This window comes from Rhizopus microsporus (genome assembly GCF_002708625.1).
Source record: "Rhizopus microsporus ATCC 52813 unplaced genomic scaffold scaffold_5, whole genome shotgun sequence".
Taxonomy (NCBI): domain Eukaryota; kingdom Fungi; phylum Mucoromycota; class Mucoromycetes; order Mucorales; family Rhizopodaceae; genus Rhizopus; species Rhizopus microsporus.
Window position 1 is genome coordinate 574,353 of NW_019671920.1, and position 13,906 is coordinate 588,258.

General features: G+C 35.3%; 5 protein-coding genes across 5 annotated transcripts; 2 read left to right on the top strand and 3 right to left on the bottom strand.

Moving 5' to 3' along the window:
- Positions 1 to 114: 114 nt before the first annotated feature.
- On the bottom strand, positions 115 to 2,549 carry RHIMIDRAFT_113989 (kinase-like protein). The gene is made up of 3 exons (XM_023605295.1): positions 1,456 to 2,549; positions 918 to 1,391; positions 115 to 865 (listed from the first exon to the last, which is right to left on the bottom strand). The coding sequence occupies exons 1-3, from the start codon at positions 2,057 to 2,059 to the stop codon at positions 369 to 371; spliced, it is 1,575 nt and encodes a 524-aa protein (XP_023467789.1). The 5' UTR covers positions 2,060 to 2,549; the 3' UTR covers positions 115 to 368.
- A 3,609-nt stretch (positions 2,550 to 6,158) lies between these two features.
- On the top strand, positions 6,159 to 7,420 carry RHIMIDRAFT_200597 (uncharacterized protein; the record flags this gene model as incomplete). Its single annotated transcript, XM_023606469.1, has 5 exons — positions 6,159 to 6,293; positions 6,347 to 6,466; positions 6,519 to 6,616; positions 6,672 to 7,137; positions 7,193 to 7,420. Coding segments are annotated over 5 exons (1,047 nt in total), but the record flags the coding sequence as incomplete, so codon positions are not given.
- A 520-nt stretch (positions 7,421 to 7,940) lies between these two features.
- On the top strand, positions 7,941 to 9,342 carry RHIMIDRAFT_236077 (uncharacterized protein; the record flags this gene model as incomplete). The annotated part of the gene is made up of 6 exons (XM_023608476.1): positions 7,941 to 7,994; positions 8,052 to 8,107; positions 8,165 to 8,280; positions 8,343 to 8,783; positions 8,841 to 9,110; positions 9,167 to 9,342. The coding sequence occupies 6 exons, from the start codon at positions 7,941 to 7,943 to the stop codon at positions 9,340 to 9,342; spliced, it is 1,113 nt and encodes a 370-aa protein (XP_023467791.1).
- Positions 9,343 to 9,401: 59 nt separating this feature from the next.
- Positions 9,402 to 10,637, bottom strand: RHIMIDRAFT_200337 (histone deacetylase superfamily; the record flags this gene model as incomplete). The annotated part of the gene is made up of 4 exons (XM_023606446.1): positions 9,402 to 9,697; positions 9,756 to 10,021; positions 10,069 to 10,341; positions 10,408 to 10,637. Coding segments are annotated over 4 exons (1,065 nt in total), but the record flags the coding sequence as incomplete, so codon positions are not given.
- A 2,345-nt stretch (positions 10,638 to 12,982) lies between these two features.
- On the bottom strand, positions 12,983 to 13,452 carry RHIMIDRAFT_290839 (uncharacterized protein; the record flags this gene model as incomplete). Its single annotated transcript, XM_023613764.1, has 4 exons — positions 12,983 to 13,185; positions 13,223 to 13,301; positions 13,349 to 13,390; positions 13,433 to 13,452. The coding sequence occupies 4 exons, from the start codon at positions 13,450 to 13,452 to the stop codon at positions 13,132 to 13,134; spliced, it is 195 nt and encodes a 64-aa protein (XP_023467793.1). The 3' UTR covers positions 12,983 to 13,131.
- Positions 13,453 to 13,906: the final 454 nt, after the last annotated feature.

A 13,906-nucleotide genomic window follows, 5' to 3' on the forward strand; every position in this document is an offset into this window, starting at 1 on the left:
CTCTAATGTAAAGAAGTGCTTTTGTATATATGTGCGTATGGGTGCCACGCCAAGAAAAAAAAAAAAGACCTTGAAAAGAGCATATGTTCTGTGCCAAGAAAAGAAGGAGAAAAACTAGAAAGTGGGTATTTGGATGTTTAACAAAAAGAGATGCTTGTATCAATATAAATAAACGCAAGGATCGATTATATATGAGAGAGGCTCCTCAAGGGTATAAAGGTATATGTCCAATATAGAGGGGCCTCAGTTTATATATTATGCATAAATAATCGCTCTCTTTCGCTTGTGTGCGTGCGTGTGTGTTTTATTTCTTGCTCAATACAACAGTTGAAATGGGGGTTCTTTTTTGTGTGTGTACAAGAGAAAAGCTATTTTGGTATAGGTGAAGCAGGTCTACTACTCTGTTGTCTCTTTCGCTTTTCTTTTTCAGCCACGACACCAGGTGGTTCAGGTGTGATGACGACCAGATTATCTCTATTTAGATTAGGAGGCGAAGAAACGAGGACATGGTGGACGTGATGTTTGCCTGGTTCGTGAACTTGACAGACATCAATTTCTTTCACCCAATTATCAGCCAAGACAGCTTGAAGATTAAGTCGTTTGTTCGGGTCGATTTCTAATATGCCGGCCATGACAGGCCTTGCTTCGCGAGGTAGTAATTTTAAAAGTCTAAATTGTTGTTGGTTGTGATTGGTGGCAAATGCACGAAATGAAGGATCTGTTTGGCGTGGCACTCTCCAAGGGAATCGTCTAATAATCATACAGATGTATACAATGCCACAAGACCATATATCTGATAAGCGGGGGTCATACGTAGGCTGGGTATATTGCTCAGGAGCGATATAAGGGTCTGAGCCAAATATGCCTAAAAGGAGAAAGTTAGATATTAGAATATGTGCTATTTTTTTTTCGCTTACCTTTGGTTAATGTCATATTGGATTCAAAAGGATATTTATAAACAGTTGAGCATCCAAAATCGATAATCTTTAGTATGCCCATGTGATCTAATACGAGATTATCTAGCTTGATATCTCTGTGTGCAATTCCCATTGATTGTAAATAATCAACACCATTCAGTAATTGACGCCAACAACAAGCGATTTCCTCTCTAGACATCATACCGCTCATGACAATGTTAAATAAGTCATTAGGTGCATATTCCATAATTTCATAAAAATTAGGTCCTTCTTGTATTATATCGAGTGTTTCGATGACATTGGGATGATGTAGTGTTGAACCAATACAGAATTCAGCTGTTACTTTCTTGATGTAGTCCTTTTCTGATTCATGAGGTAATCTTTTTCGAAACTGTTTGACCGCGAATGTCTTTTGATCCGATGAACGTCTTATCAGTCTAACTGAGCCACCTGCTCCTTTGCCAATATATTTGCCTAATATATACATATAGTAAGCCATATGATGTGTCTATTTTTTTTTCTTTGTTTTTTTTCTTACCCCAAGTGCCATATCTTCCACTAATATCTTGTCTGAATTGATTAGCAAATGTTTCTGATTCATGAGAATGTGTCGAGGAACCAGTAGGTGAAGTAGGCTGTTGTTGTTGTACAAAAAATCTTTTAAGATCAGACCAAGCTAAAAAGGGATCTTTACTTCGTTCTTGACTGCATGGTCTGTGAAAGTGTGTTTGATGGTATTTTTCATCATATTCTGGCTTTTTAAATACAAATTGTGAAGGAGTTGAACATGTACTAGAGGGTCTATGAATCAGACTGGGTCTTCTTTGCTGCTGTGATAATATCGGTACAACCGCATTTTTTGATGTGTTTGAGCAAAAGGTAGGTTCGGCTGAGTTGGTTGATAATGTCGGTGAAGGGGGTTTTGATGATTGGAATAGTTGTGATCTTGGCCTGGGCCTTGGATTTTGTTGTAATAGTCTAGATAATTCATTCAAGTCTACTGAAGATGCTTCCCATGAACGTCTCTGTGGTTGACTTGTGGCTACTGTATGAGTCACAACGGCGGGCGATAACGATGGACTAGATGGTCTCGATCTTTCAGGTGTAACTATATCAAACCTTTGATTCACAAGGTGAAGCATATATTATGCGCGCAGACAGAGAAGTATGAGAGAGAGAAAGAGAAAGAGAAAAGGGATAAAGAAATGATAAAAGGAAGAAAGAAAAAAACTTATCACAAAAAGCTCGGGAACAAATAAAATGTCGTAAGTTTGGAAATGACGGAGTTAAATATAATACCAATTGACACAATTAAAAGGGGTTGCCATAGCCACCACACATATTCTAATGATGAAATCATTCATCTTACACATGTGTATCTCCATGATTATAAAGTAACCATCCTTTTATTCATACATTACACGCGACACTATCATTGCTACGGTAGCTCAGTAATCTCTTGGGTCGGTTAGAGTTTACTGTTTTTTATTTGGGCTCGTCGGGCGTTTAACGTTTTGCAGAATATATAAAAAAAAGAGAGAGAGGAAATGGCCAATACAACATTCAGGAGTTTACAAGGAGGTTTATGTATTTATAGAATTCTTTACTAATTAAGTCTCGCTTTCTTAAAAGATTACCACAAGTACATGTAGATTGTTTATAATAGATTTTATTATCTATCAAAAAAGTTACTTTACGCAATGGAAGATATATATGTTTATCTCGAACAATACATGGCATCCATCGTGACATCGAGATAATAACCTGTTTATAGACTAGTTTGTTCACACAGTTTGATAGCTTGTGCACTGTTTCTCTTTTTGTTTGTCACTCAATTCTATATTACATACATGTACATATTTGTACATTGTATAAAAACGGCAAGCGCGTCATCTAACCATTATTATATCATGATAGTCTGAAACTTGAGCGATACATTCAAGGATACTGACAGGATATCAGTTAATTTTTTTTTTTTTTTGGAAATGAAGAAAACATCATGGGGGCACAGTCCACCAGTTTGGTCTTTCCTTTTTTTAAAGGTTACACACTTTTTTTTTTTTTCATTATTTCTATATTGTATCCACAAGGATATTTTACAATGCCGTGATAATCCCGTTCATTTTAGGAGATATATTATGCATTGAAGATCCTTTTTATATGTATATATAATATTTGACATGGTAGAAATTGACTGCATGCTTGTTTAAAGTTGCTTTCAAACAAAGTAAAGGGGCTGACAGCATGTAAGTCCTTTTGTTTACATGCTTAATCATGATGGTGTAACTTTGTGTAATGTTTATTTTAGAATCTGTCAGGAGGTACAAGAAACCCAGAGTTTTACCATTTCCCTCCCTTGATATCACCGGACATGGCTCTGCTTGTTTATTTATATTTGGTTTTTTATACATACGCCAAGCTTATAATCAGACGAAATGAGCATGTCTCAATACATATATTTGTCGAGGCTTACCAATTCAGTAACTCGAGTGACACTTAAGATGAAACTGTTACTTTCTATTCAAATTTCATATGCACCATGTTGGCGCCATTGTAAACTTTTTTTATTGTCAAATTGACATTTGTATCTTTCTAATAGCATAATTTTCTGAAAAGAAAGTAGACCAAAAGGGCTCTTTTTTTTTTATAAACGGTAGAATGATGGCTTATGTAATATACATGTATCAGAAGGCTTAATAACCTAGTGTTTCCGAGTGTATCATAAACGTTTCAGATAGAGTACTCTTCATCTTGAACTTATTACTGTCGAGTCCAGATTTAACTACAAGTAGCGACTGTGCTTGTTTTATTTCCAATTTTACCAAGAACTTCAGGTATATTTCAATCAAACTATTGCTTCATAAAGGCAAACAAGTAAATTATAACTTGCTCTCAAAAAGTACGCATGTTTTTTGAATCTCTAAAGCTTTTTATACTTGCATTCATAAATATGAGCAAATATATCCTTATGCAAAGGCTAAAATACGAGTATGTTGCTCAATTATAGCTATGTGTTCTTGAAGATCACAAGACATATCTATCACAGCTACTGCTTTGCGAATGGATAATTCAGACTCTGCAAAACTTTGCTTATCACTTTATATTTTTTGCTTTACTGCAGTAAATGAAGTACATAGTACTAAACCTCTTCAATTACGCGTCATTTTCTTTTAAACAGCGAGAGATGATAGTAGAGTATAATAAATTAGCATATCAATTTCTTGTTTTGCTTACAACAACCGTGTTAACTAGAGAGCATGCAGTGCTTTTGCTTTCTAAGTTCACGTAGCAAACGTGAATGAACGCAACAGACAAAGTAAGCGAAAAATAAAAAAGAAACTGCATAAACTAAACGCATGGCGTGAATAACAAAACGTAGTGCAAACTAAACTATACATTTGTTGTATACGATAAACGCACAATTAAAGCAAAAGCTAGCAATGGAAAGCAGCTTTTAAAATATTATATCCAATTTTATCCTGAAAAAGGGATATTTAAACAAGAGCTTGCTATAGAAAAGCAAAGAAAAGATACCAGTAATATTCAATATAAACATTATATAATATGCTCTACATAGATTGCTTTGTTTAAGGGAATGTATTATGAACCTATTCTGCCTCGAATTAAAATATAATGGATGCTTAAGAGGGCTTATGTTCCAGGAAAGTCTTTAAATGTCATTTATTAGGATTTTCTAAAAGACTATCAAAGTATATGCACAAGATAACGAACTGGAGCCTCATATGGCAGATACAGCTTTGCTGCTCTCCTGCTGTTGTCGACACTATTTTCAACTAGAGAGCCGAGATACTAGATGTACAAAGACAAATGAGGTTTCTTCAATAAGTGGAATTAAGCAAGAAAGAGGTTCTACAAAAGCAAATTACAGTTAGTGTTAGAGAAGCGCGTAAACTTCAAGACAAATAAATTGCTCCTTTCTTTTGCGCATGAATGTTCTTCATAAAAAACTCCATATTGTGTAAGATTGAGTTTGGATGTCATATCTTTCGGTACCATTATTCTACAATGTTGATGAATTCTAGACATATATACTTTAGCTAATGTAATGGTTAGAATTTGTATATCGACTTTTTTCATATGAAGCAAATTCTTAAAGAAATCCCATGGCTTTCATATATTGTATTATGTTTACTTTATAATGATCATCTTTCTGTCTAAAGCATATATAAGAAAGCAAAAAAAAAAAAACTATAGGCGGTTTTTTATTATTAAATCATTTATTGTATTTTGTTCATTTTTATAATTTAAAAATGCTTGTCTTAAATACTTTTGGAAGAGAATGAAAGACTTTATGTTTTCGCTTCAAAAATACAACTTGTTAAAATAAGTTTATGACAAAATGTGTTGCTTAATACCAAGTCAAGGTAAAAAAGCGTGTGATAACCACATGATTTATTTTATGCTGTTCTTGTTTAAAATGTACTACATAGATCACATATCTCTTAAGATACATTTGGGCCATATTCTCGCTTAATCTTCTTTCAACTTATAGTAAATGTTATCAATGGGCTCTCTACTGTTTTAATCGAGCTATATGTAATGGAGCTAATGCCAAATGAATGAATGTTACTATTTTGATTTCCCCGAGATAGTTACTGTTCATGTTTACAATCCAAATCTAAACATTATACCTATCAAGATAGCTCTCATCAGCTAGCTCAAACATTTAGTGTTTATCCATGCTGATATATTTATCAAAGGATTTGCTATTAATAATAGAGCGCATAATCTTGTTAAGTCAAGGGCAATTGTCATAGTAATAATACAATCAATACTGAATTTGGCATGTAAAATCGCAGTGTATACTAATGAGCAAAGGTTTAACTGATGCTCTTTAGTAGAAAGCATATCAAAAAATCCTGCCAAGTACTGATAAATTTAACTTGGATAGCTTTATCTATAATATTTACACTGGCAAAGAATTAAGCAGCCATTGGAGGAATGCAGCAAAGTATAATAATAGATATTGGTCATGTACTAGAAACTTATGGAGAATGCGTTTCTACAAGGTGTCTTTATCCATTTGAATGATTTGATAAGATTGAGAAAATACGATAAGGCTGTGTGCATAGTTTTTCTTTAGAAAAGAGATGTCGGACTTTCTGGCTTTTTTCTTTCCTTTTTCTAAATGGCTATGCAATCTGTGGGGCCTTCAGGTAACTCTCTCTGTCTAATGATGGACAGATAGGGGAGCAATGGATTGCTAATCCAGTCTCATGTTTAGGCTTTTATAATGTGCCTGCAACAAAATGCTTAATTCTATTTATTGGAACAGTATCTGTTTTGGCTTCTATTTTTGGCTTAAAGCAACACTTTCATCTGCAACTCACACCACATATAACAGTTCATCATCAAGTACATAATGTCTTTTTATTAATTAAAGAAACGTTTTCTAATCATTTTACTAGTTTTCAAGACTGTTTCTATCGCATATTGCATTTAGCAGTTCAGGGGATTTCCTTTTTGGCTCAATTATCTTGTATTCTATGCGCATAATAGAAAGACAATATGGAACATCAAAATATACGGTAACTATAGTATATTAACAACACTGCATAATCTCTTATTTCAAAAACAAAGGCTTTTTTATTTATTACAACCATTATGTCGACGATATTAGAGGTAGTCATGTTGATAGTAGGAGGGAGAATCGGATTGAAGAGTATACCTAGTGGACCGTAAGTGGATATGTTGATAACTTAAGAGAGAGAAAGCTTATGTATATATATGCAGCTATGCTATCACATTTGCCATCTTGTATCAGTATTATCGAGTGATCCCAGTGACGTATAGATTCAGAATATTTGGAATTGTTATGACCGATAAACTATTTTTATATGTCTTGGCAGCTCAATTGGCATGTTCAAGGCTATTACAGACACTAGTGCCGTCAATATGTGGATTATTATCTAGTGCAATTTATAGAACAGATGTTGCAAATATCAAACAATGGAGGTTCCCAAAAGGCGTACAGTTTTTAGCAAGTCGATTCATCTTGCCATTCTTTACATCTTCACCAAATCCTCGATCTTCTGCTACAGTGCCAATCCAGCGCCCTATTATCACCAGTCTTAGCTCTGTAGATAACATTTTAGCTAATGGGTTGATCAATAGAAGAAACAATACAACTACAAATACAAATGAAACAATAGCAAGTGCAAGGTCTTCACTTGCTGCTGAAGGCTCCTCTTCTGTTAGGGTAAAGTTTGTCTTGGCTTGTGTCTTCGGAAGTTAATATATGATTTTTCCTTTAGGAGTATCTAGATACAATTACAGGTAGAGATGTAGTAGGCTCTGATCTGGAACCACCTTCTCCAGAATATACCAGAATTCTCATGACAATGTTCCCTGATCATCCAAGAGAAACAATTACAAGAGCGCTATCATCAGCGCATAATGACTTGAATCGAGCTGTTGAAATTATGCTAAGCACACCTTCCCCAGCTGGTGAAAGTAGTAGAAGTGGTAATAATCGTCATTAGAATTAGTATCAAATGTAATATACAATGTTTTTGAAATGCAAAGTTGAGCAGCCTGGTGTATGTGTGTGTAAAAACCAAAGTCGCGCTCCAGAAGTGTAAGTTCAAAAAATAAACATCGTCACACTGATGTATAGACCTTGGCGCGTCCTTTTAGGGATATGCATATAAAGTGCGCTAGTGTTTTTGACCTTCTTGCTTCTCTTGGGGTTTCCTTTAGTTCTCAATTTTATATAAAATGAAAAAGACGCATCATGACCGATAAGAGGAGTTCTTATGACAACTTCAAAATCATTGCTCTCATCAAAGGCAACACTGCACGCTGCCATAGTAGGCTCATATAGTCAATCCCCGTGATAATTAAGAATATAATGTACTGATCCATAATTCATAATGCTTGTTATGCGCGCACATACAAAATTTAAAGAAAGACACGCGTACGCGCACTTTCAAAAATTATTTTAACGCGTAACACGGGGCTTTTTTTTTCTTGATTTCCCTTTTCTTACTCTGAAGCACAGCAATGACAGATTATAAAGAATTCTTGGATATCGCAGTCAATCAAGAGAATAAGCCAGTATGTACTTGAAAATAGAAAAGAGGGGGGTTTTTTGTTCAATATACTTTTTCATAGGTTACATATAAGTTACTTGCTAGATCACTAGGTATTCATGTTCAGAATGCCAAACAGTAAGTTCGTCAGATCTATCCACAACAGACAGTGCCTCTAACTTGATTCACAACGAGAGCTTTGCAAGAATATTCAAAATCCAATAATAACCTTCACGTCATATACTGCATCATGGGTCAATCACTCAATAATGACATGTGTATTCAACTAGTAAAAGAGGAAGATCTGGAGGGTAAATATTCAAAATCGAACAAGCGTATACAAGGAGAAAACGTAAACCTTTTCTTTCTTTAGAAATCAAGAAGAAGTTTAAAAAGATCACCAACATGTACATCTATAGTATCTCTTCCTATTCTCTTGACAACCTTTCTATGCTTTATATTGCTAATAAAGACATACCCAAGCTTTCTCTGGAAGATCGTGTCAAGTGCGGTATATTGAAATATCCCGTCAAATACAATAAACCAGCTGCCAAAGACTTACAACCGCCTCCTCCTCCAGCAAAAACAAATGTACCACTTAGTAAGCAACCAGTGATAGCAACACACAGTGCAACCAAAAGAAAAGCTATCTTTCCTCCAGATTCTTCTGCTGCTCCTTCTTCACCTTTGAAAAAGGTAGCAATAGAAAAGACATCGAAAAACACTACCACAAAAGCAACAGGTAGCAGCAAATCTAAAAAGAATGAGAAGCAAGTAAAGACAACTCCTCCCAAGAAGACCGGAAGTGAGGAAGGTGAGTGATTACTGATATCGAAACACAGGACACAAGCTTAAATATGAACCAACTTAGCTGATTTAGAAAAACGTATGGCAAAGACAAGTCTCAAAGTAGAAGATATATTCTCAGATGATGATCAAGAAGAAGAGCCACAACAACAAGAGCAAGAGCAACAACAACAACAAGATGAAGAAGATGTTGTTATGTTTGAGGCAGATGAGGATAATAAAGAAAAAGCAGAAGAAGAGCACGAAGATGAAGAAGCAATACCTGCTGAACCAGGAAAGATAAGAAGAAAGGTGCTCAAAAAGAAGACAACAACCAATGCTCGTGGTCTTTTAGGTATGAAAGGCATCTATTATATACATAAGCAATGATTAATATTCCTTGTATTATAGTGACTGAAGAAGTATGGGAATGGGAAACAGTTGATGCTCCACAGGAAGAAGTAACAAAAAAGAAGACACCAAAGCCAACAAAGTCAGCGAAGTCAGCACCTACAACCAATAAACCACCTGCATCAAAGAAGATGGGTCAATCCAGCCTTCTTAGTTTCTTTGGAAAGAAACCATGATTGCGTTTTATTTACATCGTTACAAAATAAAAGTTATCCCTACGGATTCTTCTAATTATCTACAAGCATGTCCAAAATTCCTTTTGTATTTCTCTGACTTGCTCAATCGTCTCTATGCATTCTTTCTTGGGAGTAAGGTTGCTCGTGATAGGTGGAGGGGCATCACCCAGTAAGACATTCATACATGCCAAAGCAGACATAGCTGTAGAATTAAGGTTGTATCCGCCTTCAAGAGCAATCGCCATTTTGCCATTATTAACAGATTTTAACATGTGTACCATATGTGCATATCCAACCGGAGTCACCTTACATTGCCCAATAGGGTCATCTATGGCTGCATCAAAGCCAGCAGAAACTAAACTATGTGCTTAACAAGACATCATTGTATGTGTGAATATACTTCATATATTTACCAACTAGTAAATCAGGATTAAATTCCATAGAAATAGGTATAACGATTTCCCGAAAAGCATAAAGATAATCTGCATCCGTCATACCACTACAGGGCCATGGGATGTTTACAGTTGTGCCCTTGCCCTTGCCATGCCCAGTATAGTCCGCCGCACCTTTTCTGCTGGATGGATAAAAGGTTTTATCTTCGTATCTATGCAGGGATATATACAGCACATTAGGATCTTTTGAAAATATGTTTTGAGTTCCATTGCCAAAGTGCACATCCCTAACAAGGTATTAGATTGATGCTTTTTTGATCTGTATTCATATTACCAATCCACAATGACCGTCTTCTTGACATCCAATTTTTTCATACAGTGATGGATAGCAACAGCTACATTGTTAAAAAGACAAAAGCCCATGGGAGCGTCATGTTCAGCGTGGTGCCCTGGAGGACGTATGATGGCGAATGCATTTCGAATTTCATCTTTCACAAGGGCTTCCAGTAGTTCAATTAAGCTCCCAGCTGCATATAAAGCAGACTCAAAGGAGCTGCTATTAAGATATACAGAATCATAAACGTGTTCGAGGTCAATATACTGTGATCTTTTGTTGAATTCTACAAAAAAAAAAAACATGTTGGTACATATAAGTGTAATAGAAACAAGACACTTACTTGTTGTCGCTCTCATCTTTCTATAATGTGTAATGCTATGGATCGCAATAATCTCTTCCTTGGTCGCCTTTCTACTTTTAATTCGTTTACATTCTGCTAATAGACCATGTTTTTCCATAATTGAATAAATCTTGAAGATCCTTCTAGGGTCTTCTGGATGTATTTCGATTGGATCTGGTGTCGCATGATAGGACATGACAGTGTCATATACAAATCCAGTTTTCAGCAATCTTCTTTTACTGATATTTTCAAAAGACGCTTTTCCTCGTGGCGAATTGGGCCTTTTTGATTTCTTGATCACAGTTGTCACTGGTAAAGGTTTTGGAGCAGGTTTTCTTTTTGGTCGTGTAATGGGTGGAGGCACATTAGCTAGTATAAGAAAAGTTTAGATGTGTATATAAAAATAAATTTTCTGCCATTATCTTACTGCTATTATTGTCGAATTGGGTAAAGTCATCGTCACTTTCATCTTGCTTTTTTCTCCTTTGTCCAAATGGTTTTATAGGTGTAATATTTTCATCAACATCCATTGCTTCAATATCACTTTTTCCTGGGACGTTCGCAGGTACATTCGTGCTTTTTTCATCTTGTTTACTCTTTTCAGTAGACTCGATAGCATTCTCTTCGTTGACTCTGTCTTTTATCTCATTAGATGCATCTGTTGTATTTTCAGATACATGATTATTATTGTCTTCTTCTTTCACTTTAGCATCAATTGTATCTGTATTATGTTCTACATCGCTGTGTTCACTGCCTGAATCATCGTTGATGGTTATATATATCGTTTCTCCCTTTCCTTTCGATCCATTCTTCTTGGGCTGATCGGATTCATTCCTTCCCGTGGTCGTGTTTTCAGGTACCTGATCATTTGCTCTTTCAAGCTCAGTCCCTTCTATTCATAAAATAGTGTAAGTACAGGAAATATATCCTTTGAAATTAATGTATATATAAGCAACCTTCTTTTATGCTAGCATCTATCATGTATATAAAATAGTGTGAGTTAAACGAAACAAAGAGCTACACTATATTTAATAACCTTTAGATTCTGTGTCATCTTCATCTTCTAAATCAGACACAATGACAACAGTTATACTATGGACATATTTATATATCTTTCAACATTTTTGTAAGCATAAATGCATACCTTTCTTCCTCTTGACGTCTCACTTTACTGGGATCTCCATTACGTACGGTTGTATTTCTTTTGCTGTCTGTTGTTGCTTGTCGTTCAACATTAATCACTTCATTATCCTCTCTTTCGTAATTTCTAGGCTTTTTACTCGTCTGATCCGTAAATGATCCTAGCGCTCTCTTTAAGCTTTGTTCAAGTGACATGAAATATGGTAAAGAACAATTTTCCCTTTAAATGGAAAGAAATGTCATTGTGACTGCATCCCCGCGTTTCGTTTTTAATCGCGCGCGTCTTTCAAGGAGTGGCGCATATTTATGACGCGCGCGTCTCTACAGGCTAAGTAACTTTAGAATTCTTTGCATTTATAGTACTTTGCACAAGATTGAGATGGCTTACAACAAGTGATGGATAAAGAGGAAAAAAAAAAGGAAACGACAAACCGCACAAACAAATGAGATCTTATTTGATGAAGACTCAGACTGAACAAATATAAACACATGCTGGAAGAATTTACGCAGTAGATCCTTGCTATAAACTCTGAGCGTCCATAAGCGGTATCCCTTTGGTATTACAGTGCCCTTAGGGACCACATCTTGGGTGACGGGGTTCATCTGAAAAACGCTGATACTATATCAAATGAATCCAATTACAATTATGAATCCTTCTTTTAGTTGCCACTATTCAATTACAGTAAGATATTAAAACTTATAAAGAATTGTTAATCAAAATAACAATACGATGACATCTTCGTATACTTTTATAAAAATAATACTTTTCATTTTTTATGTTTGTCATAAAAGACAGCAAAGGAGTAGTAAAATGTGTATCTTGATGACAGCTGCATGTCAATTCAGGATACTACTCATTGGCTCTTTCATAATTCATCTCACTTTTGAACCCTTTTAAATAGTAAAGATGGAAGAGCTATTTTATTTGTCAAACTTTCTTTTTAGTTAGGCATAGAGTCATCTTGATTTATTTTCTGTCGTCAGGAAAAAAAAGGTGACTGACGACTGTGTTGTGTAAAGGAACAAAAGTACAGTTTCTACTTCCTTTTGGTCAGTTTGCTTTTAACCCTTTGAATGAAGGAAAAATGAAAATGTGTAATACATTAAGCTATTTATAATTTTTGTTGCGCCTATCTTTTGAAGAATGATAATCAGAGCTCCCTTTCAAGCAGAGTAAATGAGTATGCTTCACAATAAAATTTTTAGATGTTACCAACTTTTTTTTCATCCTATCTTTCAACCTCTTCAAATACGTGCACATTTTGTTTACTTTCAGTATTCAGTATGATCAAGAGGTTAGCATATGAAAAATAAGGAACGTCCAAGGGGCTTGCTATTGAAAGATTCACACACTATTTCTTAAATTTAAAGAGTGTATAAATATTATTGAAAATGCATGTAGCTTATTTTAGGCACAACGATGGCTTCAAATTGGGAAATAAAACAAATAGACAGAGGACATTTATTACAAAAACTGTTTATACAACAATAAAGCACAGCAAGACAAAGTAGATAAGGGGCAGATCGATGAGCAGCCAAAGAATCCATCAGAAGAAACCTACAAGAGACGGGTTTTAATATCAAAGAGAATGATATATACCTAGAATTAATGACCGATGAAGGACCATGAAACCCTATCAGATAAAGGTGAGTAATGGAACAGGAACTTACATTAGAGACCCAAGAAGTCAAAGACCCACAAAGCCAACGAACCTGGAGGCCAGAAAACTGGCAAACCATGGAGGCCATCCTAGAAGAACGTCAGTTTTATTGTACTTACCTTGACACCTACCTTACCAGAGACCCAAAAGTAAAAAGCCAAAAAACCTAGAGGTCATTCTAAAAGGATGTTAGTTTTACTTTACTTATCTTGACACTTACCTTACCAGAGATGAAGCCATTCTAAAAGGATATTAGTTTTACTGTACTTACCTTGGCACTTACCTTACCAGAGATAAAGCCATAGACCCACAAAGCTAGCGTGCCAAGGAACTAGAGAAGGAAGGCTCAGTAAGCGTGTGCATATTAAAGTATGAGACTGATAGAGGCTTCATGGAGTTCTTCATCGCTAGAGGGAAAAAAAGGAAAGATAAGTAAATGTTCAAGCCTCAAAGAGCATGTTTATTTACGTCAGTAGGATTTTTCTTGATAGTCAGAAACAGATATACAAGCTACAAAAAGCAAGTTAGAATCAGTTTGATACGACATAAATAGGAATGAACCTTTATTATTGGCTGATAGCTAAAGAAGGTTAAGAGAGAAAGAAAGAAAGAGAGAGACAAAAAAAGGAAAATCAAATGGACTTTCATGAAAAATAACGGAGCTTAAAACAGTACTATTTACCCCTTTTTTCTG

What these genes read in the sequence shown, in the direction of transcription:
- RHIMIDRAFT_113989 (XM_023605295.1), bottom strand. Translation starts at nt 2,059, where the DNA reads ATGCTTCACCTTGTGAATCAAAGGTTTGATATAGTTACACCTGAAAGA. An exon ending in TGGAAGATATGGCACTTGGG is followed by an intron (nt 1,392 to 1,455) that starts GTAAGAAAAAAA and finishes TGTATATATTAG; the next exon opens with GCAAATATATTGGCAAAGGA. An exon ending in CAATATGACATTAACCAAAG is followed by an intron (nt 866 to 917) that starts GTAAGCGAAAAA and finishes TTCTCCTTTTAG; the next exon opens with GCATATTTGGCTCAGACCCT.